This window comes from Dendrobates tinctorius, unplaced genomic scaffold, assembly GCF_039654945.1.
Source record: "Dendrobates tinctorius isolate UK_male_01 unplaced genomic scaffold, ASM3965494v1 ptg000013l, whole genome shotgun sequence".
NCBI classification, from domain to species: Eukaryota; Metazoa; Chordata; class Amphibia; order Anura; family Dendrobatidae; genus Dendrobates; species Dendrobates tinctorius.
The window spans coordinates 1,035,209-1,062,880 of NW_027361681.1; the positions used below are offsets into that span (position 1 = coordinate 1,035,209).

Below are 27,672 nucleotides of genomic sequence, written 5' to 3' on the forward strand. Positions count from 1 at the left end.
CTAGCGTCTCTGCCAGAGAAATTGACATGCTGCGGTCCTGAAAGACGTGCCGCATGTTAGTTTCCGCAGGTGATCGGCAGGTGGACATACACACACATACAGTTGTGGCCAAAAGTATTGACACCCCTGCAATTCTGTCAGATAATACTCAGTTTCTTCCTGAAAATGATTGCAAACACAAATTCTTTGGTATTATTATCTTCATTTAATTTGTCTTAAATGAAAAAACACAAAAAGAATTGTCCTAAAGCCAAATTGGATATAATTCCACACCAAACATAAAAAAGAGGGTGGACAAAAGTATTGGCACTGTTCGAAAAATCATGTGATGCTTCTCTAATTTGTGTAATTTACAGCACCTGTAACTTACCTGTGGCACCTAACAGGTGTTGGCAATAACTAAATCACACTTGCAGCCAGTTGACATGGATTAAAGTTGACTCAACCTCTGTCCTGTGTCCTTGTGTGTACCACATTGAGCATGGAGAAAAGAAAGAAGACCAAAGAACTGTCTGAGGACTTGAGAAACCAAATTGTGAGGAAGCATGAGCAATCTCAAGGCTACAAGTCCATCTCCAAAGACCTGAATGTTCCAGTGTCTACCGTGCGCAGTGTCATCAAGAAGTTTAAAGCCCATGGCACTGTGGCTAACCTCCCTAGATGTGGATGGAAAAGAAAAATTGACAAGAGATTTTAACGCAAGATTGTGCGGATGTTGGATAAAGAACCTCGACTAACATCCAAACAAGTTCAAGCTGCCCTGCAGTCCGAGGGTACAACAGTGTCAACCCGTACTATCCGTCGGCGTCTGAATGAAAAGGGACTGTATGGTAGGAGACCCAGGAAGACCCCATTTATTACCCCAAGACATAAAAAAGCCAGGCTGGAGTTTGCCAAAACTTACCTGAAACAACCTAAAACGTTTTGGAAGAATGTTCTCTGGTCAGATGAGACAAAAGTAGAGCTTTTGGGGCAAAGGCATCAACATAAAGTTTACAGGAGAAAAAAAGAGGCATTCAAAGAAAAGAACACAGTCCCTACAGTCAAACATGGTGGAGGTTCCCTGATGTTTTGGGGTTGCTTTGCTGCCTCTGGCACTGGACTGCTTGACCGTGTGCATGGCATTATGAAGTCAGAAGACTACTAACAAATTTTGCAGCATAATGTAGGGCCCAGTGTGAGAAAGCTGGGTCTCCCTCAGAGGTCATGGGTCTGGCAGCAGGACAATGACCCAAAACACACTTCAAAAAGCACTAGAAAATGGTTTGAGAGAAAGCACTGGAGACTTCTAAGGTGGCCAGCAATGAGTCCAGACCTGAACCCCATAGAACACCTGTGGAGTGATCTAAAAAATGGCAGTTTGAAGAAGGCACCCTTCACTTATCAGGGACCTGGAGCAGTTTGCCAAAGAAGAATGGTCTAAAATTCCAGCAGAGCATTGTAAGAAACTCATTGATGGTTACCGGAAGCGGTTGGTCACAGTTATTTTGGCTAAAGGTTGTGCAACCAAGTATTAGGCTGAGCGTGCCCATTTTTGGAGTTTTGTGTGAAATGATCAATGTTTTGCTTTTTGCTTCATTCTCTTTTGTGTTTTTTCATTTAAGACAAATTAAATGAAGATAATAATACCAAAGAATTTGTGTTTGCAATCATTTTCAGGAAGAAACTGAGTATTATCTGACAGAATTGCAGGGGTGTCAATACTTTTGGCCACATCTGTATAGTGGACATGAGATTTCTAGCAATCCTATCCACTATGCTGTAACATCTGGCCACTGCAGTTTTGATGCTGCATAAATACGCAGCATCAAAACCGCAGCAATTCCTGATCGTTGGCACATACCATATTGAAAACATTCCTCAGCAAACATTCTGCATGATAATGACCTCAAGTGACAGTTTACAGAATGAGAATAATCTGATGAGACTGTTTACATCATGTGAATAATCTCATGAGATAGTATAGTGAGAATGACCTTGGTAAACAGTTTATATAAATGAGAATGACCTCAGGAGACTGTACAGTTTGGGAATGACATCAGCAGACAGTGTGCAGGAATAAGAATGACCTCTGGAGATCGTTTGCAAAATGATAATGATTTTGGGGATAGTTTAGAGCATGAGAATGACACATGAGACAGTTTACAGAATTAAAATCACCTCAGGATAGTTTACAACATGAGAAGGATTTGATGAGACAGTTTACATCATAAGAATGACTTTTAGAAGAAAGTTTACATTTAAGTGAACGTAAGATGATAGTTTACAGCATGTGAATGCCCTCAGGGACAGTTTACAGAATGACAATGACCTCAAGAGACAGTTTACAGCATGAGAATGTCCTCAGGGACAGTTTACAGAATGAAAATGACCTCAAGAGACAGTTTACAGCACGAGAATGTCCTTTAAAAGAAAGTTTACTTTTCAGAGAATGACATAAGATGATAGTTTACAGCATGAGAATGACCTCAAGAGATAGTTTACAGAGTAAGAATGCCCTTAGGGACCGTTTACAGAATGAGAACGTCTTCCAGAGACAGTTTGCAGCGTGAGAATAACCTCAGACACAGTTTACAGAATGATAATGGCCTAATATTACAATTTACACAATGAGAATGACCTCAGGGGACAGCTTACAGTATGAGAATGACCTAAGAAGACAGTTTACAGTCTGAAAATGATCTCAGCGACAGTTTGCATAATGAGAATGACATAATAACAACAGTTTACAGCAAGAGAATGATCTCATATGATTCTATGATAATGAGAATGACCCAAGGAAACAGTTTATATTAAGGCCTGAGAAGACAGTTTACAGCATGAGAATAACATCAGAAACATTTTTGCAGCATGAGAATTACATCAGGAACAGTTTATAGTATGATAATGACATGGGGGAAAGTTTACACTATGAGTGATCTAAAGGGTCAGTGTACATTTTGAAAGTTACCTAAAGAGACAGGTTAGAGCATTGAAAGGAGCTAACGACAGAGAGTACAGTAATGAGAATGACATCAAGGAACAGCTTACAGCATGATAATGATGCCAGGAGATGATTTATAGTAGGAACATGACCTAAAAAGGCAGTTCACAGCACGAGAATTACCTCCTGGACAGTTTGAATTATGAGGTATCAGGGTTTGTTTAGATCATGAGAATGACGACACTTGAAAGCTTACAGTATGAGAATGATCTAGTAAGATAGTTTACACCTTGAGAATGACCTCAATGACATTTTGCAGCATGTGAATGACCTCAAGGACAGTTCACTTAATGAGAATGACCTAAGAAGACAGTTTACAGCATTACAATGATCTAATATATTGACTGTTTTTGTTTAATGCCACTTGAACAGCACATACATGAGGACGACATTTCTTTTACCTTCATAAATGTAAAGTTTCTGGGTCCATCAAACTGGAACTCTATCTCCACATATCCGCTGCGCGTGCTTTCATTTTTCCAGCCAACATAATCATAGCCAGGCCAAACGCGATATTGATGACTCTGAGTAAAGTCATCCAACCCAAGAACCCCATCTGTCAGCTGACCCAAACCATCGAACAGCCGTCTGTCCAGAGAAAATAGATGGAGTTTTGAAAAGAATATGGAGGGTCTTATTTTAGATCCCACTATCAATCTATCTATCTTGTAACTTGCTAGTTATAACTCCCCCCTCCCTTCAGGGTCAGTTCAGGTTCTGTGAGCTATAAGTGCAGTACCTCTTCTCTAGGTATCCGTCATAGGTAGAGTCATTCAAGTAGGCGATAGGATGTCCAGGAGCCATAAACGTCTCACCTTCTGGAATACTGTATGATTTCAGACCATCTAGAATACATATAATACAGGTCATTCTAAGTTGTTGTAAAACTACAACCCACAACATGTGGTAATATTCCTAATAGATGATTGGGTGATGTTCAGCACTGTGCAATGTTTTAGGCAGGTGTGGAAAAAATGCTGCGCAGTTTCTTTCAAAAAGTGCATACAAGTGTTCCTAGTGATGAAGGCGAATGGCAGTCACCAATATTGATGGTACTTACCATACTTTTCTTTTTTGTTTATGCACATTGTATTTTGTTTAATTGCAAAAAATAAACTATTAACACTTCTATTCTTTAAATCATTCTTACTGTGCAGCATCTCTTCCACACCTGCCTAAAACATTTGCACAGAACTATATGTTCTTACCAAGCCAAGCACAGCCGTACAACTCCACCCTCATACACACTGTCATGGGGACCTTAGTGACCGGGATGACTCGGATATGACTTGCAATGATCGGAGGTTTCAGATCTGTCAGGACCACCTCATACTCATCTACATTACCTTTTATAACCTAGATATGAAAAGAAGAAAACAGTGTGACCAATCATTCATGAAACATTATCTATCTATCTACAGTGCCTTGAAAAAGTATTCATACACTGTGAACTTTTCCACATTTGTTCACGTTACACACACACAACCTAAATTGTATTGTATTGGGATTTTATGTGCTATCCCAACACAAAGTATCAAGTGTTTGTGATGTGTAAAGTAAATGATAGATGGATTTCTAATTATTTTAATATATAAAGCTCAATGTGGGTGTATATGTGTGTGTATGTGTGTATGTCCGGGATTGGCATCCGTACAGTCGCCGCATTCCAATTCACCAAACAATTTTGCCCCTATCTACATCATGGGGTAAAAAGTGAAAGTAAAAGTGTTGGAGGCAAATTGACAGCTGCCAGATGTGAACAAGGGGGACTTAAAGAATGAGAGCGATGGTGCCAAAGAGTATATACCATACAGTTGCTAAGGTGGGGCCCTGACATGGGATACTCACCACACACAGGGATATGAACACACACACAAAATGCGCCATACACTACCACGTTCTTCAACACATATACCACCCTCAGCACACATTTCACCACACATACACCAACCTCGCCACATAAAAGTCAAAACACAAAAGTCGCCACGCTGTCCCAGAGTTGTTTAAAAGATGAAAAATGAGCTGTGATTGGTTGCTATCAGCAACAGTTTTCTTTGTAGACAGTTGTGGTAACTGAGGCCTATTATTCTTATCATTTCTATGGTGTTATCGTCCTTCTGTAAAGCTGGAAATAACACAATTTATTACCGTGCCAACACAGACCACCCTCTGACACAGACTGCAGGGGGAGCCCAGTATCACACAGGATAGGATTAGAAACACAGCTCAGCAGTCAGTATCACACAGGATAGGAATAGATACACGGCTCAGCAGACAGTATCACACAGGATAGGATTAGATACACAGCTCAGCAGTCAGTATCACACAGGATAGGAATAGATACACGGCTCAGCAGTCAGTATCACACAGGATAGGATTAGATGCACGGTTTTTATGTGCAATATAATCATTATAATTTGTCATAACTAACCACAGTTGGTTACTATGCCCAGGCAACGCCGGGCTCTTCAGCTAGTTAGTTTATAAATATAAATCAGAAAATTGGGATGTGCATTTGTATTCCGCTCTCTGTAGTCTGATACCCCTAAATAAAATCCTGAATGACCAATTGCCTCCAAGTCGCAGAATTAGTAAATTGAGTCAACCTGAATGTAATTTACCCTCAGTATAACTACAGCTGTTCTGCCTCAGAGGTTTGTTTGAGAACATTAGGGATCAAACAGCATCATGAAGCCGAAGGAACACACCAGACAGGTGAATGATAATGTTGTGGCGAAGAGCAAATCAGAGTTAGATTATTAAAAAAATAGCCCGAGCTCTGAATATCTCACGGAGCACTGTTCAAGGGAACCCTTAGTAATATACTCGGCAAATCTGGCCTTTATGGGAGAGTGGCAAGAAGAAAGCCATTTTTGAAAGCAAGTCAAAAGAAGACCTGTTTGTAGTTTGCAAATGTAGGGAACACAGCGAGCAGGTGGAAGGTGCTCTGGTCAAAGGTGACTAAAGTAGAACTTTTTGGGCTAAATGGAAAATGCTATGTGTGTCAGAAAATGAACACTGCACATCATCCTGAAAACACCATCTTCACCGTCACACATGGTGGTGGCAGCATCATACTGTGCGGGTGCTTTTCTTCAGCAGGGACAGGGAGCTGGTCAGAGTTGATGTCAAGATGGATGAAACTAAATACAGGGCAATCCGGGAGGAAAACCTGTTAAAGACTGAAAAAGACTTGAGACTGAGGCATAGGTTCACCTTCCAGCAGGAAAACAACCCTAAACATTCTGCCAGAGCTACAATGGAGGGTTTAGATCAAAACATATTCTTGTGTGTGAATGGCCCAGTCACAGTCCAAACCTAAATCCCAGTGAGAATCTGAGGTAAGGCCTGAAAATTGCTGATCACACCAATCTCCCTGAGCGTGAGAGAGTGTTCCATGAAGGATGGACAAAAATCTCGCCTCTAGATGTGCAAAGCTGGTAGAACTGTACCCGTAAAGACTCGCAGCAGTAATTCTAGAGAAAAGTGGATCTACAAAGTATTGACTTAGGGGGCTAAATTTTTAGACATTTATTATTACATTTTTTAGAAAACCAAGTATCATTTCCTTTACACTTCACAAATACTTGCTACTTTCTGATGGCATCACATAAAATATCACTAAGTAGCAAAAAGAGGACAGATCCTCCAAAAAAATTGAAAAACCAGCAGGATAAAAGGCAGAGATGTTTACCTGCCGAGGCCTCCAAACAAATGCACTAACAAGATGCAGTGGGCCCATTTAGCACAAGTGCAAGAATGCCGATGAGACAACCATTCACAGTCTGCCAATCCATGGAGGGGGTGGTTGTTCGGCATATTAATGCACAAAAAACATCTGTATTGCGGCACTGTTCACACACAGGCAATGCAGAGCATCTGGCTCACAGCCTATTGGTCATGCCCATACTATTAGATTAGGCGGGCTGCCCAGTGCTATCCAAAATGCATCCCATGTGAACAGACACCACAGTTTACAGAGCCAAAATGGGCCAACTGCACCCTGAAAGATAAAGTGCAAAAAACGGTGACCATAAAAATGCCCACAGGAAAATTGCCTACAGGAAAATTGCCCACAGGAAAAATGCCCACACGGGAAATTGCCAATTGCATGATCACAAAGTTTCAGATCTATGATATTTGAGGTGCAAGGTGAGGATGTTCACATGATATGTGAAAATTTCCCACAGACATGAATACCCACAGGAAAACAGTAGCGAGTTATAGGTGAGATGCTCTGCAGGACAGAGAGTAGCATAGATCTATAGGTTAAATGCTCTGCAGGACAGGGGGATAGTATGCAAGTATACGTGAGATGCTCTGCAGGGCAGAAGAATAATCTAGAATTATAGGTGAGATGTTCTGCAGGACAGAGAATAGTATAGAATTATAGGTTAAATGCTCTGCAGGACAGGGGGATAGTATACAGGTATAGGAGAGATGCTCTGCAGGCAGAGAATAGTATAGAATTATAGGTTAAATGCTCTGCAGGACAGGGGGATAGTATACAGGTATACGTGAGATGCTCTGCAGGCGGAGAATAGTATAGAATTATAGGTTAAATGCTCTGCAGGACAGGGGGATACTATACATGTATAGGTGAGATGCTCTGCAGGGCAGGAGAATAATATAGAATTATAGGTTAAATGCTCTGCAGGACAGGGGGATAGTATACAGGTATAGGAGAGATGCTCTGCAGGCAGGAGAATAATATAGAATTATAGGTGAGATGCTCTGCAGGATATAGACTAGTATAGAATTATAGGTTAAATGCTCTGCAGGACAGGGGGATAGTATACAGGTATAGGAGAGATGCTCTGCAGGCAGGAGAATAATATAGAATTCTAGGTGAGATGCTCTGCAGGCTATAGACTAGTATAGAATTATAGGTTAAATGCTCTGCATGACAGGGGGATAGTATACAGGTATAGGTGAGATGCTCTGCAGGCAGAGAATAGTATAGAATTCTAGGTGAGATGCTCTGCAGGCAGGAGAATAATATAGAATTCTAGGTGAGATGCTCTACAGACAGGAGAATAATATAGAATTCTAGGTGAGATGCTCTGCAGACAGGAGAATAATATAGAATTCTAGGTGAGATGCTCTGCAGACAGGAGAATAATATAGAATTCTAGGTGAGATGCTCTGCAGACAGGAGAATAATATAGAATTCTAGGTGAGATGCTCTGCAGACAGGAGAATAATATAGAATTCTAGGTGAGATGCTCTGCAGACAGGAGAATAATATAGAATTCTAGGTGAGATGCTCTGCAGGCAGGAGATTAATATAGAATTCTAGGTGAGATGCTCTGCAGGCAGGAGAATAATATAGAATTCTAGGTGAGATGCTCTACAGACAGGAGAATAATATAGAATTCTAGGTGAGATGCTCTGCAGACAGGAGAATAATATAGAATTCTAGGTGAGATGCTCTGCAGACAGGAGAATAATATAGAATTCTAGGTGAGATGCTCTGCAGACAGGAGAATAATATAGAATTCTAGGTGAGATGCTCTGCAGACAGGAGAATAATATAGAATTCTAGGTGAGATGCTCTGCAGACAGGAGAATAATATAGAATTCTAGGTGAGATGCTCTGCAGACAGGAGAATAATATAGAATTCTAGGTGAGATGCTCTGCAGGCAGGAGAATAATATAGAATTCTACGTGAGATGCTCTGCAGACAGGAGAATAATATAGAATTCTACGTGAGATGCTCTGCAGGCAGGAGATTAATATAGAATTCTAGGTGAGATGCTCTGCAGGCAGGAGAATAATATAGAATTCTAGGTGAGATGCTCTGCAGACAGGAGAATAGTATAGAATTCTAGGTGAGATGCTCTGCAGACAGGAGAATAATATAGATTTCTAGGTGAGATGCTCTGCAGGCAGGAGAATAATATAGAATTCTAGGTGAGATGCTCTGCAGGCAGGAGAATAATATAGAATTCTAGGTGAGATGCTCTGCAGCCAGGAGAATAATATAGAATTCTAGGTGAGATGCTCTGCAGCACATTTGCTTCTGCTTTTTGAGGGCAGGAGTCATGATAATGTTCTGTTGGTTATTGAATCACGTTGCCATCTTTTGTTTTGAGAACTGAATGGCACTCTGAACAGCGATGCTGTCGGCATCTCCAAGTCACCACTGCACTGATAGTATGAAATGCAAGATATTCAAACCCCAAGTAAATCATAACTTTGTTGTTCCTCTGGCTAGAATACTTTAGATGAACTCAAAATACACTTTTATTGAAAAGAAATTAAAAAATATGGGGATAGAGCTATTAAAGTACATGCTTTAACTAAATAAAACACAACTGGCTGGCACCGCAGGAAAGTCATTGTTCACTGGGGTTGTACCAAAAGGAATGACAGGATTGCCAATTGGAAACAATGGGGATGGGGAAGCGCTGGAAGGAACGTGTGAAATAATGTCAACAAGGAAAGCCCGGTGACTTCCATGGGCTCCATTGAAAAAATATGATACAGCACAACATAGGCAGCAAGGAAAATGCAGAATGGATTTCACCACAGGTCTCTGGGCCCAGTTTACTTCTCCGGGTTCTGCAGGTTCGGGTCACTCATACCTAGTCCCAGAGGACAGATTCTGTTCTTATGAGTTGTCAGTCCACTGTGCTAAAAATAATTCCACTCTCAGTGTAGTGTGTATGAGCCTAGAGACCCTTAGTCAAACCCATTCTGCATTTTTTTTCATCCTATGCCTGCCTACACCAGCAGTATATGTGTATGATGCACAACTACATAGGATCTGTTCACTTTTACTCTTGGTAGTCATAAGTGGACAGAGAAGGAAGTACAGGCGCCAGATTCACTGCCACTGAAATCAATAGGAGAGCGGCGCTGCTATAGCACTTCCGGGTCCTCTGCTGGTCAGTGACATCAATATGAAGGCACACCGGTCAGTGGGGGCTCTTGTCTGCTGGCCTGGCTGTCTTTCGAGAGCCCGAAAAAACCAGGGCTCATCCCACTGAACGCCCGCACTCGATCCCCATGGGTAGAACACCACTCAGACAACACAGGGTGAGGGGAACACACATTGGTAAGGTTATTTGTTCACAAACAGAAAAAAACACAGAGGTGCAATGACTGTGGCCGCAGAGATGAAGGCTACGAGCAGGCACGGGGGTACAGGTGCCTGCTTCTGCTGGATCTGCGTCCTCACTGAAGACGCAGATCCAGATGACATGCATCATGTTGCAGAGACCCGTCGGGTCCCTGCACTGCGATACTGCGATGTGGCTGTGAGCTGACGTTGGAGGTGCAGCCACAGGGAGCGGTGCATGACAATGGCACACACTCCGATGTCAGCTGCCGGGTTGTGCGGTGGCTACAAAAGACACTGGGCGACGTGGGAGCAGAGGAAAGGTGAGTAGAATGTTTTTGTTTTTAATTATGCATTAGGGGCAGAACGGGGACACATACACTAGGATTGGGGACCATGTAAACCAGAATGGGGACTTATATACCAGGAAGTGGACATATATACCAGGATGGAGACCATGTGGACCATACATACCAGGATGGGGACCATATATACCAGCATTGGGGCATATACTGTATATCAGGATGCGGACATATTCACCAGGATAATGGGCATATATACCAGGATGGGAGACATTTTCCTACATAATGAAGGGGGCAATTCATAAGTCTTTATAGAATTTAGAACACTACAGGGGCCCATACATCTGGCCAATGTGTGTGTGGGGGGGCAGGTCCAAATTTTGCACTGTGGCCCATCGGACTCCAGTTACACCACTGCAAAAACATACATTCTCAGCAAGAACACAAGGTGGTACAAGTGGCAGAATTTCACCTTTCTGCTGTGCCTTCTGGGCTTCCAGGAACTACTATCTCTGCCAGCAGCTAACTGCTTTTGGTGGGCTCTTACTGAGATGATAATGTATTAAGGGCCCGTTACACTAAGCGATATCGCTAGCAATATCGCTATATCGTCACTAGTTTTGTGACGCAGCAGCGATATTGCTAGCGATATCGCTATGTGTGATACTTACCTCCAGCGATATCGCTATGTGTGATACTTACCTCCAACTGCTCCGCCGCTGGTTATCGCTGATTGCGCGAGAACGTCCTGGGCCGTTTCTCGTCGGCCACTTCCTGCTGGACTTCCTGCTGTGGCGACGAGCGACGCGTGGACGCAGGCGGGAGGACGTCGGGATCGCCTCGTCTGACAGGTAAGTAGCGACCCCTGACCGCTGCTATGTCGCTGGTGAGATCTGCCTGTTTGGCAGCTCACTAGCGACCACTTAGCGATGCACCAGTGATCCTGACCGCGTCATATCGTGGTCAGGATCGCTGGTGCATCGCTAAGTGTAACGGTACCCTTAGATGTGACCTGCAGTCCCATGTAACTCCACAGATAATACAGTGATACTTTTGTGAGTACTGATAGCAGTAATAGCTCCTCTGGATCACATTGCTGCTGGTTCTGCATGTGCTGCTGTTTTGGGCTGGTGGGAGGAGTAAGGCAGAATCAGTGAGAGATGAGAGCAGACTATAGGCCCTTTTACATTTAGCGATGCACCAGCGATCCGACCAGCGATACGACCCGGTCAGGATCGCTGGTGCATCGCTAAATGATCGCTAGTGAGCTTTCACACAGAAAGATCTCACAGCGATGCAGCAGCGACGCAGCAGACGATACTCACCTTTCACACACAGCGATCCTGACGTCCTCCCGCCCGCGTCCAGCGTCGCTCGTCGTCACAGCAGGAAGCCCCAGCAGGAAGCGCCCGACGAGAAATGGAGCCGGACATTCTTGCGCGATCAACGACAGACAGCGGTGGAGCCGGTCGGAGGTAAGTATCACACATAGCGATATCGCTATAACGTCACAAAACCAGTGACGTTTTAGCGATATTGCTAGCGATGTCGCTTAGTGTAAAACCCCCTTATAGCTATCGCTGATAATGACGGACTGCTACAAACACAAATCTTAATTTTTGCAGTTTTGCACTAGACCAACTGTAAATCACAAGTTAATCACATATCATGTGAACATTCTCACTTTGCACCTCAAAAATCATAGATCTTAAACTTTGTGATGCTGCAATTGGCAATTTTCTGTGTGGGCAATTTTCGATGTGGGCAATTTTCCGTGTGGGCAATTTTCCGTGTGGACAATTTTCTGTGTGGGCAATTTTCGATGTGGGCAATTTTCGGTGTGGGCAATTTTCTGTGTGGGCAATTTTCGATGTGGGCAATTTTCTGTGTGGGCAATTTTCGATGTGGGCAATTTTCCTGTGGGCATTTTTCCTGTGGGCAATTTTCCTGTGGGCATTTTTCAGGGAACCGCAAAAAACATATGCACATGTCTCATCGGCATTTTTGCACCTGTGTTAAATGGGTCCACTGCATCCTGTTAGTGCATTTGTTTGGAGGCCTGGGCAGGTAAGCATCTCTGCCTTTTTTCTGCTGGTTTATCACATAAATACAAAGACAGCACATTTACGTCTGAATGTGTAACCTGAAAAAATGTGAAAAAGGTCACGGGGTATGAAAGCTTTTCCAATGCACTGTATCTATATATCTATCTATATATATATATATATATATATATCCCCTATCACGCTTGAGAATGGCTCATTCATTTTTTTTACCCAAAATGTCACCACATATGGACTGATAAAATCGGCTATTTCTGGAAAAATTTTCCGGAGTGCGGTTTATTTGGGGATTTTTTTGCATTAGAGCCAGCAGTTCGGTGATTGGAGACGTGCACTCATGTGGATCATATACTTGTGCTGCTTAATTCCTAGTCTTTCTATATCATATATTTCTACCCATCTACCATACACATCTCATATGTATTGCCTATTTATCTATCTATCCATCTGCCTAGCTCTCTTTGACACATTTCCGATACATTATTGCAGTATAGATTTAGTAATAATTATCTATGTGTAGTCATGACTAAACAAGGTCATCGTTCACTCTGGCAAGATGGCCATTATCAGAAGTTATGTCAAGGATAAGCAGTCAGCCGCTCAGCACTTCACCAGGCAGACGATTCAGGGCCAGTCTGCGGTCATACAGCTCGCTCGAATGGCGTAGTTTGGGAGATATTACTTTTGATGAATTGTCATTCTTTCTTGTTTACTTACGTGTTAGTGCAATTGGCTGCATCATGCATTTGTCAGAGCAGGATGTGGTGTACTCATGAGAAGAAGACATCGTCTTCTGCTGAAACCTGCTGTATGTCACAGGTCTTACTCATCTGAAAGGGGAACATTAACCTTCTCGTCAGAGACCGCTAATATGGCCATGACTGATACCTGTCTTTTCTCGATAGAGGACCTTAGTACATTTCCCAATACCTTACTTTCCTCTCCAGTCACAAAATTCTAAATGCAGATTTAGAGGTGACTGGAGTATAAAAAATGATGGAAAACAAAAAAAAAACAAGAAAAGTTAAGAAAAGTGTAAGGTGTAGGATTAATGCCAGAGTCAAGATTAGGATTATATGGACACCACTGATGGTTGATATCCAGCTTTTCTAGACAGTAAATCTGTGTGACATCCAAAAGGCTGGGTGACTAAATTGTTTTAATTTTTGGATAAATGCCCTTTAAGCATAAGTGGTGTGATTTATATAGGGTTCTTGCCTGCTGTCCTTGGTGATCCTTCCATGAAAGCCATCGCTCCCCGTTGCGACTGTAGTCCACTCTGTAAGATCTGGCAAACTCCTTCCCTGTGGCTCGCGCATGTCGACCCTGAGTTCCAATCAAGGTGATGAAGAAGAGTTTGTGTAGATGTATCTGTAAGTACTGCACATCCTCAGGCTGCAGCAGACCTGCTGGGCACCAGGCTCCATCACCTTCTTCTCGTTGTAGTCTGGGAGAAGAGAACAATTACAAAATATCCCAACCATGTGGATTGAAGATGGAATCTTTGCCCCAGACTTATCATGTGGGCATTAACTATACCTCCCAACCATCCCGGATATAGCACAACTGTCCCACATTTGGGGAGCTATCCTGTTATACTGGGAGATATGGGGTATATCCCAACTCCAGCTTCATCTGTGACATAATGCTGCAGATCCAATTGAATATAACAGTGGAGCAGGGAGCTGTAAGATCCCCGGCAAATCATCGGGTCTATGTAGAGACCAAAGGTCCTGTCAAGACCTTAAGGTCATGTAACAGAATCAAGTCACACGACAAAAGATGGAAGAGGAGCAGGATACAAGTATGGTGTGTGCACATATTGCAGATTTTTGCGCAAGTAGAACAGAGCTGAGTGTGTGTATAGCAGAGCTGAGTGTGTATGTAGCAACGCTGAGTATGTATGTATATGCATTATATATATACACTCACTGGCCACTTTATTAGGTACACCATGCTAGTAAGGGGTTGGACCCCCTTTTGCCTTCAGAACTGCCTCAATTCTTCGTGGCAGAGATTCAACAAGGTGCTGGAAGCATTCCTCAGAGATTTTGGACCATATTGACATGATGGCATCACACAGTTGGCGCAGATTTGTCGGCTGCACATCCCTGATGCGAATCTCCCGTTCCACCACATCCCAAAGATGCTCTATTGGATTGAGATCTGGTGACTGAGGAGGCCATTTGAGTACAGTGAACTCATTGTCATGTTCAAGAAACCAATCTGAGATGATTCGAGCTTTATGACATGGCGCATTATCCTGCTGAAAGTAGCCATCAGATGTTGGGTACATTGTGGTCATAAAGGGATGGACATGGTCAGCAACAATACTCAGGTAGGCTGTGGCGTTGCAACGATGCTCAATTGGTACCAAGGGCCCCAAAGAGTGCCAAGAAAAAATTCCCCACACCATGACACCACCACCACCAGCCTGAACCGTTGATACAAGGCAGGATGGATCCATGCTTTCATGTTGTTTACGCCAAATTCTGACCCTTCCATCCGAATGTCGCAGCAGAAATCGAGACTCATCAGACCAGGCAACGTTTTTCCAATCTTCTACTGTCCAATTTCGATGAGCTTGTGCAAATTGTAGCCTCAGTTTCCTGTTCTTAGCTGAGAGGAGTGGTACCCAGTGTGGTCTTCTGCTGCTGTAGCCCATCTGCCTCAAATTTCGACGCACTGTGCGTTCAGAGATGCTCTTCTGCCTACCTTGGTTGTAACGGGTGGCAATTTGAGTCACTGTTGCCTTTCTATCAGCTCGAACCAGTCTGCCCATTCTCCTCTGACCTCTGGCATCAACAAGGCATTTCCGGCCACAGAACTGCCGCTCACTGGATTTTTTTTCTTTTTCGGACCATTCTCTGTAAACCCTAGAGATGGTTGTGCGTGAAAATCCCAGTAGATCAGCAGTTTCTGAAATACTCAGACCAGCCCTTCTGGCACCAACAATCATGCCACGTTCAAAGGCACTCAAATCACCTTTCTTCCCCATACTGATGCTCGGTTTGAACTGCAGGAGATTGTCTTGACCATGTCTACATGCCTAAATGCACTGAGTTGCCGCCATGTGATTGGCTGATTAGAAATTAAGTCTTAACACACAGTTGGACAGGTGTACCTAATAAAATGGCCAGTGAGTGTATATTGTATGTGTGTATATATATATATATATATATATATATATATATATATATTTATATACACACCTCTGGAAAATATTAAGAGACCACCACATCAAATCCCTGTCATGGCCAGGCCAATCTCCTGACCTGAACCCCGTTGAAAACCTATAGAATGTAATCAAGAGGTAGATGGATAGTCACAAGCCATCAAACAAAGAACTGCATACATTTTTGTACCAGGAGTGGCATAAGGTCACGCAAAAGCAGTGTGAAAGACTGGTGGAAAGCATGCCAAGACGCATGAAAGCTGTGATTAGAAATCATGGTTATTCCACAAAATATTGATTTCTGAACTCTTCCTGAGTTAAAACATTATTGTTGTTTCTAAATGATTATGAACTTGTTTTCTTTGCATTATTTGAGGTCTGAAAGCACTGTTGTTGTTTTTTTTTAAATTGTGACCATTTTTCTTTGTCAGAAAAAAAATACAACATTTATTGCTTGGGAATTTGGAGTCATGTTGTCAGAAGTTTATAGACTAAAAGAACAATTTACATTTTACTCAAAAATATACCTATAAAGAGAAAAATCAGAAACTGAACATTTGAAAGTGGTCTCTTAATTTTTGTCAGAGCTTGTATATATAGTAGAAGACTTGTGTATGTTGATGTAGCAGAGTGTGTGTGTTGATGTAGTAGAACTGTGTGTTGATGTAGCAGAGCTGTCTGTGTACATTGAGGGGGATATTTGGGGGGGCATCATAGTGTATGTGTGTGAGGGTGCTCTACGGACATTATACTGTGCATGGAGGTATGTAATGCAGGGACATCATATTGTGTGTGGTCTGCACTGTGGGGGCATTACACTATGTATGGCCACAGTATGTGTTCCACTTTCTTATTTTTCTAAATTGGGAAGTATGGCATCGTGTAAAGCAGTTAGTGTGTACAGTAAAGAGTGCCGGACACAGAAGATCCTGTTGCCCCTACCTCCCTCGTCCTAAAAAGTCACAGATTCTGCCTGTCTATGTCTATACTCCAGCACTGACCAACCTGAGAAGTTCAAGAAAAGTGAAAACAAGCAAGATTTAATTTACACCATTCATCCCCTTAGATAGAAATAGAATGCTGTATATGGAGTATAGAGTGCTACAGACAGAACATAGAGTGCCACATAAAATACAGAATGCGGCATATAGAATATGGAGTGCTAGAGATGGGACATAGAGTACCACATATAGACACAGAATGCTGTATACATAATATAGCGTGCTACAGACAGAACATAGAGTGCCACATAAAATACAGAATGCGGCATATAGAATATGGAGTGCTAGAGATGGGACATAGAGTGCCACATATAGACACAGAATGCTGTATACATAATATAGCGTGCTACAGACAGAACATAGAGTGCCACATAAAATACAGAATGCGGCATACAGAATATGGAGTGCTCCAGATGGGGGACATAAAGTACCACATATAGACACAGAATGCTGTATACATAATATAGAGCGCTACAGACAACGTAGCGTGCCACATAAAATATAGAATGCTACATATAGAATATGGAGTGCTAGAGATGGGACATAGAGTGCCACATATAGACACAGAATGCTGTATACATAATATAGCGTGCTATGGACTGAACATAGAATGCCACATAAAATATAGAATGCTACATATAGAATATGGAGTGCTCCAGATGGGACATAGAGTGCCACATATAGACACAGAATGCTGTATATGTAATATAGAGTGCTACAGACAGAATATATAAAAATATGTAAAAATAAAATATTGTATATAAATATAGAGTGCTACACACAGATTTAAAAAGAGTGCACCACAGAGAGAACATAAGAGAGCCAAGCATGGAATACAATGTCACATATAGAAAAAAGTTCATAAAATGCCACACAGATTATAGTGTCACGTGCATAATGTGGAGTGCTTCACATAGAAAACGGAGTGCTGCATGTAGAGAACTGAGTACACACTAACACAGCAAGGACTTAAGACTTCAGTGAAGACATTTTTCTCCAGGTGGGGGATAACATCTGAGGCCATTGGCCAACTCTGCAGTTTTCCTATTGGATCTGATTGGCCGTTTGTCAGCCTTTATGTGCTAAGGCTACAAGTATATTCCCTTATAAGTGCTTTATGTAGATCGGATAGTGCCATACCTCGCATACTGGGGCCCGGTTGACTCATACCATTGGCTGGAAGCAGTGATGTCCTCATCACGTATCGTTCGGTCATGCATCCCGAGGGCATACCGACATATGGCTGCCGGGAGAAAAAAGAGCTATAGATGGGGGTGATAACAGCACAATAACTTGCCATGTACCGTATATAGCTACAGGAAAAATCCTGAGTAAGCACATCACCAGCACAACTCTCTCCTGTCCTGATGGTTTGCTGCAATGTATCAATTTGGTGTCCAGACCATTTAGCTCACAGAGGATTGTCTAGACTGGGCAAAATTGTAGCTAACCTTCCATGGTGAGAAGTATCCATTCTAGGAGTTGGCGCTCTGAATCTTACCTAAGAATGTTCCTATTCAGTGACCGCATAATGTAAAATATATAAGGTCCACAAACTTTCCTTACCAGGTATAACTTCTGAGGTTGATCGTCCAGTCAGAAAAGCCAGAAGAAAAATGCCGAGATACATTCTGCGGAGCCTAGACGTGTACTGACCCCCGCTGGCTTTCCAGTTCTTTTGACGGCTGCCGGCTTCACTCAGCTACATTTCTGTAAGAGGAAGGAACATAACAAGATAGTAGCGAGTAGAATCTTTTCTGATGATGGCTTATATACAATGTTACGTGGAAATTCCAAATATTTCATGACAGATTCTCAGTGACAGCAAACAGAGATCTGAAAAATAATGAGGCATTGAAACACAGTATGTAAGTTACAAAACAAGGGGCAAAACTAATGCACAGTGTCAGGCCTAACCTAGCCCAGAGGCTGCATGAATCCTCCGCCCCTTAGGCCCATAGACTATAAAGTTTTGCCCAGTTGACTCTATGATGTAGTACTACCTCTGACCAGTAGATGGCAGAAGACAACTACAAATTTATCATTCATGTCTAGCTCATTCCTATTGGTCAATATTCTGTAAACTGCAGCTCAACAGCCACAGCTGGAAAGAATGGGAATTACACAATGGTGGGGATAAAAAGAAGAATACATTATTGAAGCACAGGGTATTTCAGGAAGCAGTGACCAGGGATATGGTGATTTCAATGAGGACAGGACTGCAGGTGATGGGAAAGTAAAGTGTGAGGAGAGAAAAGGAGACAGGTGGGAGGGTAAGAAACTGAGAGCAGAAGGAGCCCTGTCCTCAGCAGTGCAGTGTTTTAGGGAAGGTGTGTGGAGATGTTACGGTGTAGTAAAATAAAACCCAACAAGTAGAATAGGCTCTTGCTTAAAGAAAACCTATCACCGCTTTTTTGGGCTACCAGGTAAAAATATCATTCAATTCAGTGTCAACTCTTCATTATAACAGTACTTTTGATACCCCTTGACTCCCCACCTTTGATCAATAAATTCCGTTTATATTCCTCCCGCGGTGTATGTAAATGGGCATGGCTTATTGTACCTCTCTCCCCCCTCCTGTCTTGCTTTACGCATTTCTTTCTTGTAATTCCTGCGTTCACATACTGTTACCACGCATGCGTAATTAAATGGCCTTTCGCGCGTGTGCAGTATGCTTTGCCCAACAGTGGGCAAAGCATAAAATAAGAACTGCGCATGTGCCGGCATACGCCAATACATTCTCGGAAGTATTGCAATGCGTAAGGGAATACACAATTTACATCGCAATACTTCCGGGCCATAGAAAGTAATGGAGTATGCCGGCGCATGCGCAATACTGATTTTATGCTTTTCCCACTGTTGCCACGATACGATGACTACTGGAGCGGTGTGTGCAGGGGGTAGGGAAGAGCCTATCGGTTAGTAATGTTTTCATAGCATTTATCACTGTTGCACATTATTGCTATTGTTTATGGCTGCTCACATTATTATATACTGTACAATTGCTCAGAGATTTAATTATTTAAGCACTTGCAATAAATATGTACTCTGTTCCATTTCTAAAGAGTAAGAAATCTCTTTTACATAGAGATTTAATCTTTTATGATTACTTTTTGTATACTAATGCTAATTGATGTTTACTATGTATATATAGAGATAAATATCTCACATTAATTTTATTATATATATATTTTTTGTGTGTATACATATATATATATATATATATATATATATATATATATTTTACATATTTTTTTCTGTCGGTCATTGTGTTTTTTTCCGTGCCCCCTGCATACATATGCGTTATTTTCTATTTTTTTTCTATTTCTTATATATAAAATAAGAATAAAATGTATTTTTCTAACATATTGTCTTTTTTACTAAATTTATATTTTGTGTCATTATGTCTTTCTTGTGATACATTTAATGAAATAATTCAATTTTATGTACAGGTAGGGTGGTAGACTGAGATGAGGGAAGAGATGTAGGGTGGTGCTGAACCGTGGAGTGCTTTGCGGGTGAGAGTAATAAGTTTATATTGAACTCTGGAGTGGATGGGTAACCTGTGCAACGACTGTCACACGATCGAGGCATTGATGTAACAGTTGGTGAGGAATATGATCTTGGCTGCAGCATTCAGGACGGATTGGAGAAGGAAGAGTTTAGTAAGAGGGAGACCAATTAGTAGAGAGTTACAATAGTCCAGACGAAATGGAATAAGAGCAACAGTAAGGCTATGTGCACACGTCCGGAATTCCCGCGGATTTTATGCGTTTTTGCCGCATTTTTTCGCGAAAACGCTGCAAAAACGTATAAAATAAGCAAGCCATTGTATTCAATGGCATTCCGCACATGCTGTGCTAATGCTGCATATTTTTCCGCGGCAAAATTGCATCGCGGAAAAATACGCAGCATGCCCATTCTTTGTGCGGAATCGCGGGAATTCCGCACACATAGGAAAGCATTGTTCCGCTTACTTTCCGCATGTGGCTAGCGGAAAATGGGCCCTGGTTCTCCTCCAGACTCTGGGTACCATATTCCTGTAAAAAGTAGAATTAAAATAAAAAATCATGTTTTTCTCACCTTCCGGCATCCCCCGCAGTGTCACCACGCCTCAGCGATGCTCCCGGCAATTCCCGTTCCCAGTGATGCATTGCGACAATGACCTGTGATGAAGTCGTGGTCTCGCGAGACCGCTACGTCATCAAAGGTTATTGTCGCAAGGCATCACTGGGAACGGGAGTTGCCAGGAGCATCGCGAGGATCGGGAACGCTGCGCGGGATGCCGGAAGGTGAGAATATCACCATTTTTTATTTTTTTTATTATTTTTAACTTTATATCTTTTTACTACTGATGCCGCATAGGCAGCCTCAATAGTAAAAAGTTGGTCACACTAGTCAAACACTATGTTTGACGTGTGTGACCAACCTGTCAATTAGTTTTCCAAACGATGCTACAGTGCTTGAAAAAGGTCTTCGGACCGAAACGTCGCCACAGGAGGCAGAATAAAATGTACAAATAGAAGAAAAAAATGGGCTAAAAAAGCCCTAGTCAGCTCACCAACCACAGCCACAGCACGGAACCTCGTCTGGACCCAACGATAGTTGATAGTAGACAAAAACATGAGGGGCGTTCCAGTTGATAAAATTTCTTACTTTATTGAAAAAATTAAAATAGTAATGTACAGTGGGTACAGCTGTGATAAAGACCCATGTAGGGTCGAAACACGTAGCTGTTATTTCAGTGCCTCATAGCACATCCATCCACTCTTGAGGAGTAAGCCGCTGTACTATTTTAATTTTTTCAATAAAGTAAGAAATTTTATCAGCTGTAACGCCCCTCATGTTTTTGTCTAGAATAAAATGTAAGAGACTTTTTTTTCACCACTGTCTGAGGCACTGTCTTTTTTATCTATTGCTAATAATGGAGAGGTGTCTTATTGACACCTCTCCATTATTAAACAGGCTTAATGTCACCTTACAATCAAAGGTGACATTAACCTCTTATAACCCCAAGAGAGAGAGGCTAAGCGCCGGAATTGGCGCATCTTAGAGATGCGCCATTTCTGGGGCGGCTGCGGGCTGGTGTTTGTAGCCGGGGGAAGGCAATATCCATGGACCCTCTCTAGGCTATGAATATCAGCCCGCAACGCTCCGTCTCCGCAAGATAAATAGCCCAGTCTATGGATACAATTTGGTGATATCACATGTTCAGTGAACACATGCGGTTTCACGGCACGTACAAAAGGGAGCGGCACTTTGGGCGGAGCGGGGTTTCTGCAGCGTCCAAAGCACTGGCAATCCGGCAAGTGGAAACACCCTAAGGGGAAAAGGAGAGGAAGACGAGCCAGCAAAATATAAAGTGAAGGAGCGGTCAGAAAGGTAGGAGGAGAACCAAGCGAGAACGGTGTCCTTGAGGTCGATGGAGTGGAGCACAGTGAGGAGAAGCTGGTGATTTACTGTGTCGAATGCTGCAGAGAGATCCAAGAGAACCAACAGGGAGCAGTGACCATTAGATTTAGCAGTTACATCACTAGAGACTTTAGTGAGGGCAGTTTCAGTAGAGTGTAAAGAGCATGGAAAACGGATTGTAGAGGGACAAGAAGAGTTATCTGAGAGACAGCGGCTTAGACGGGAGTAGACCAAGCGTTCCAGGAATTTAGAGATGAAGGGAAGATTAGAGACAGGTCTATAATTAGCATCACTTCAAGGGATGTTTTTTTAAGTAATGGATGTATGCTGGCGTATTTAAATGAGGAAGGAAATATTTTCCATATGAGAGACAGAGGTTGAGTATTGTTAGGTGAGTGGTGACAGCCCGAATAAGGGACTGGAGGAGATGTGAGGGAATAGGGTCACTGGTGCAAGTAGTAGGGCAAGAAGATGCAAGGAGCTTTATACAGGGTGGGCAACGATAATTAGTGACCACTAAGGTTAGCCTTAAACAGGGTGGATCAGCAGTGCAAGAGTTAAAGAAGCAGAAACGCTTGTATTGTGATGCTGGATATGACAGTAAACACTATTGGACTTCCTGTGTCTCCTGTATCTGGTCAGTAAATTCTTCCATTATCATGTACAAACCACTGAAGCGTGGTCTGGTTTTTGTGGCCCACCTTGTGGTCCCATCGGGGATGTCAATACAACATATAGACCTGAAAGATGAATGCCCATATAACCTGTGACTCTCCTGAAACTACAACTCTCAGTTGACATGTTCGCATGTTGAGAGTTGTAGAGACCCAAGGACTAGAAGGCCCCTTTGTGCAGACCTCTGACCTATAGGAAGATACATGAATAATTCCTAATCCAAGTGTAACGAGAAGTTTGTCAACTTTCCAAAGATCTCAGCTTGCGTCAGTGATTGCTGTCAGTGAATTGTAATCTGAAAATCCCTCCCTAGCATGATACATCCTGCAGCTGAGTGTTTGTTACAGTCGTAACCAGTCTCTTATGTTCTGTGAGCTAATTACATCAGCAGTCCAGGGCTCTCACCTGTGCTGGTCGTTTGTTACAATGTATCAGTCTGGAGCCCCAGCTTATCACCTTATACAGGAGAGTCACAGCTTATACATTTCAGCCTCTGGATTTAAGTACGTTAACATTCACTGACAGCAATCAGAGATCTTGTAAAGGTAATATAAAATCTATTACAAACCATCTCAGAGCAGAGACCCCCTTTACGTTCCCCTAGATTCATAGTTAGTCATCCTACCAAGATACCTGGATAAGACCCCTGGTGCCTCCGCCGTAGGACAATGATTATATGGTCCCTGTCATTTAGGAATCTGTGCCCTCTCCGTCTCCTTGTTTTTCTCCTGTTCTGGATATTTTCAGGGGGTTAAAATTCCTGGAATCATCTGGTCTCGTGAGTGGCCATAATTGAAAACACATGTAATCATCTGTACACAGGCTGCCTGGCTCCTCTCCTCATGCCATGTGCTCCCTACTCTGCTTCCCAACCCCCAAAAACTTCCTTGTAGTTTCCATAGATAAATCCTCAAATAGCATTTATGTCCTTGATTGGTCCTCTTCTGTAAAAGTTAGTACAATGTCTTTTCAGCAATTTCCGTTCCTGAGAAAGCTGGGTGACTACTAATGGCAACCACAACAGCAGTCACAGGGTTTGTCACTCATCTTTCCCAGAATGGGGAATATGAAGTCATACATGTAGGTAGACTTGCCTTTCAGGAGTCTGGGAAAATTGCTTCATGCAAGAAGTGGTGGAAAGACACTGTATCATCTATATAGTCACACACAAATGTAGCAGAGCTAAAACTGTCAGTGTTGAAATTTAGCTATTTTGTAATTGACATAAATTGCTTTTTGATACGCAATCACCCGGTTTGGATGCTGTCTATCATCTTCATACTTCTATACAGTTATTTAAATATAGTGCCACCATCACTATACACTGCAAAAATAAGATACTCATACCCCAATGTAAATACTTCCAAACAGTGATCACATAATACCACTATAAACCACCATACAAAGTATATGTAATACCAAACTGTGCTCACATAATACCACCATACTGTGCTCATATAATACTGCGATACGTATGCATATACAGTGGGTAAGGAAAGTATTCAGACCTCTTTGTATTTCAAAAAAGTTCATTTTTTCTCATCAATGTACACTCTGCATCCCATCTTTACTGAAAAAAACAGAAATGTAGAAATTTTTGCAAATTTATTAAAAAAGAAAAACTGAAATATTACACGGTCATAAGTATTCAGACCCTGACCTAAACCCAATTGAGCATCTCTGGAGAGACCTAAAAATGGCTGCCCACCAACTTCCCTATCTAGCCTGACAGGACTGGAGAGGATCTGCAAGGAAGAATGACAGAGGATCCCCAAATCCAGGTGTGAAAAACTTGTTGCATCATTCCCAAGAAGACTCATGGCTGTACTAGCTCAAAAGGGTGCTTCTACTCAATACTGAGCAATGGGTCTGAATACTTATGACCATGTGATATTTCAGATTTTCTTTTTTAATAAATTTCCTAAAATTTCTACATTTCTGTTTTTTCAGCCAAGATGGAGTGCAGAATGTACATTAATGAGAAAAAAATGAACTTTTTTGAATTTACCAAATGGCTGCAATGAAGCAAAGAGTGAAAAATGTAAAGGGGTCTGAATACTTTCCATACCTACTGTATTTTACCATACAGTGTTCACATACTACTAGCATACAGTGCACATATAATACCGTCCTAAAGTGCACATATGCTACCACCATACGGTGCTGCCATTTTTCTGCTATATGGTGCTTGCAAAATACCACTACACAGTGGCAAATATACCGACATGTGATGCTCACATAACACCGCCATAAAGTGCTCATATAATACAACCAAGCATTGCTCGCATAACACTTCCATTCAGTTCTCACATATTACTGCCATATTATACACATTTATATTACCATACAGTTTTAATATAATATACAGTGCTCACATACTTCTGGCATACAGTGGAAATATAATACCGCCGTGCTCAAATAATACAGTTCTGTGCTGTGAATATATACCATCACCATACATTGCTAAAATTTTACAGCTATACAGTGCTTACAAAATAACAGTAACACATATACCCACATACAATACTCACACAATACCACCACACAGTACACGTATAATACCACCAGTATTCACATAATAACACCATACAGTGCTTACTTTATACCACAATACAGTGCTCACACAATACTGTCATATAGTGACCGAATAACAACTCCATACATAAAGCATTTTAATATCAGAGCAGTGCGATTAAATACCGCTTTAGGCCGAAATCAGATGTTCATGGACTGACTGCGGGTGTCCTGCCCTGTATGTGTCAGCTTCATATATTCCTATGAGGACTCTGAGTTTGGGTCAGGAGACATGCGGCCTGTCCGTGCTTCACGCTCCAATGTCCATACACGGGCTGTGTTACAATGTGTTATTATCTGTAGTGATTCTATTGCATTATCTTAGGCCGGTTTCACATTTGCGCTTTATAGCGCTGCGACGGCCTGCGCACGGCCGCCGCTAAGCCCCGCCCCCTGCCGGCTCCCTGCCCGCCCCATCTGGTCATCGCCTCCAACTAGCGAACATGGACGCTTGCGATCTGCGCACCCTATCTTTAGCATAGGGTGCGCAGATCGTGCGCTGGCTGTGCGCTAGCAGGATTTTGCCGTGCGCTGCGCACCTTTGAAGGTGTGCTGTGCGCGCCGAAATGCAACATGCTGTGTTCGGTGCACACGGGCGCACCTTCAAAAGTGCGCAGCGCACGGCAAAATCCTGCTAGCGCACGGCCAGCGCACGATCTGCGCACCCTATGCTAAAGATAGGGTGCGCAGATCGCAAGCGTCCATGTGCGCTAGTAGGCGGCGATGAACGGATGGGGCGGGCAGGGAGCCGGCGGGGCTTAGCGGCGGCCGTGCACAGGCCGTGGCTGCGCTATAAAGCGCAAATGTGAAACCGACCTTAGAGAAATAATGTGCTGCAAAAACACAGAATATTGACCAGGTCAGCTCTGCTACCTTCTGTATGCTTACACCCAAAACCTGTAAACTACAAAATATGTAGTAGAGCTAGATGAACTGTCTCACGTGTGCACATACAGTCAGTGTCGGACTGGGGTGCCGAGGGCCCCACTTTTCAGCTACATGCAAATGTGACAATATCCTCAGTCACAAATTGATATAACAATGAACTGGGTACACTGGTAAACGAATAAGTTGCCGCCTTTATCTGTACATTGTGATTCAAGTACCGTATATTGTGACAAGTACTGCCCGTATAAGAGGTGATGGTCCACTCTTGCAGAGGGGCCCACCGGAGGATTTTCCTGTTCACCTGTGGGCCAGTCCATGCCTGCATACAATGCTAAGGAGCACCACAGTTATGGTACAGTGTGATGAAATGACAACCTCAGCTCTGCTACATCCTCATATTTCATATGTACGCCTTTTAAGTAAAGCTGTTTTCTATACAGTCAAGTAAAATAGCAGTTGGGGGAGAAGGAATATACAGATGGTCCAGTGGATCAAGTGCAGATGCTATGACAGGCCCTTTCCCTGGAGATGACATTAGGCCGGTAGTTTACGAGTGAGGAGGGATCGGCACAGGAAGATCCTACCATGAGGACAGAGGAATGTGTTGTACGATTACCCTGACAGAGCCGCTCAGACTTCTGTATCTGTCTTATTTTCACTGGACGAAAGTGAAATTATTTTATTTTGTCAACTAATAATCCAGAAACGTTGATGATCTGAAAAATAAAGTGGGATTTCAAAAGACTTTCTCCACCCTGACAGTATGTTCACATAGAGATTTTTCATGGGGTTTTCAAAACTGAGAACATACCACTAGAACTTTCTATGGTTGTCAACTAATACAATATATCTAAAAAAAAAAACCTCGGCACACAGTATTGCATGAATCCAATGTTTATTCGTCCAGAAGTACATATATTATATTGTAGGACCAAAAATATGTGGTACAGATAAATAATCATCAACGTTTCGGCTATTCAGCCTTTCTCAAGATTTTATCTGTATAACTAAAGGTCCACACATGTCACAACGTGGATTCCTCATGTATCCATTTCATATAAGTGGCCTGTAGATTACCAATCACAATACGTGATGTCACAGCTCACTTTCTCTTCCTCCCTTCCAAATGGCCTTTGCACACGCTCATTAGATGATTTGTCTTCAGTGTACATGGACCGCAAGAACAAATTTTAGAGCTAATGGCGTCGCATGCTGGTGTCGACCTCGCTACCTCCTCCTGCACTTCTGTGCCTTTCACTCTAAGGGCACAAAAATCATGTGCTTTCAGACTAATAGTGCGCAAATACTGCAATTGTGGTAGGGGCCGGGATTGGGGGGTGGACCACTGCTTACCCTGTCCAGATGACACAGACACCAGGCGATGCAAGGACGAGGCGGAGACAGATTACAGTTTTAACAGTTCCGGATTTATTCGTCGTCCTCCTGACGACCACAACCACGCACTGCAGTCTCTTTACAGTTCTCTGCCTCCAGGCCCGGGTACCTGCACCTTTGCTCCAGTCGAAGTAACATCC

At 42.5% G+C, this 27,672-nt stretch overlaps 1 protein-coding gene across 3 annotated transcripts in view; it reads right to left on the reverse strand.

Moving 5' to 3' along the window:
* Positions 1–27,672, reverse strand: part of LOC141067746 (discoidin domain-containing receptor 2-like) — a 172,990-nt gene that overhangs the window by 18,368 nt on the left and 126,950 nt on the right. For all 3 annotated transcript variants that reach the window (XM_073558210.1, XM_073558218.1, XM_073558226.1), the window contains 6 exons: positions 18,155–18,298; positions 17,729–17,831; positions 13,631–13,859; positions 4,192–4,339; positions 3,723–3,828; positions 3,385–3,571 (listed from right to left, as the gene is read on the reverse strand). In XM_073558210.1, coding sequence (XP_073414311.1) covers positions 3,385–3,571; positions 3,723–3,828; positions 4,192–4,339; positions 13,631–13,859; positions 17,729–17,831; positions 18,155–18,218 — 837 coding nt within the window. In that variant the 5' untranslated portion in view covers positions 18,219–18,298. The remainder of the gene's footprint in view (positions 1–3,384; positions 3,572–3,722; positions 3,829–4,191; positions 4,340–13,630; positions 13,860–17,728; positions 17,832–18,154; positions 18,299–27,672) is intronic.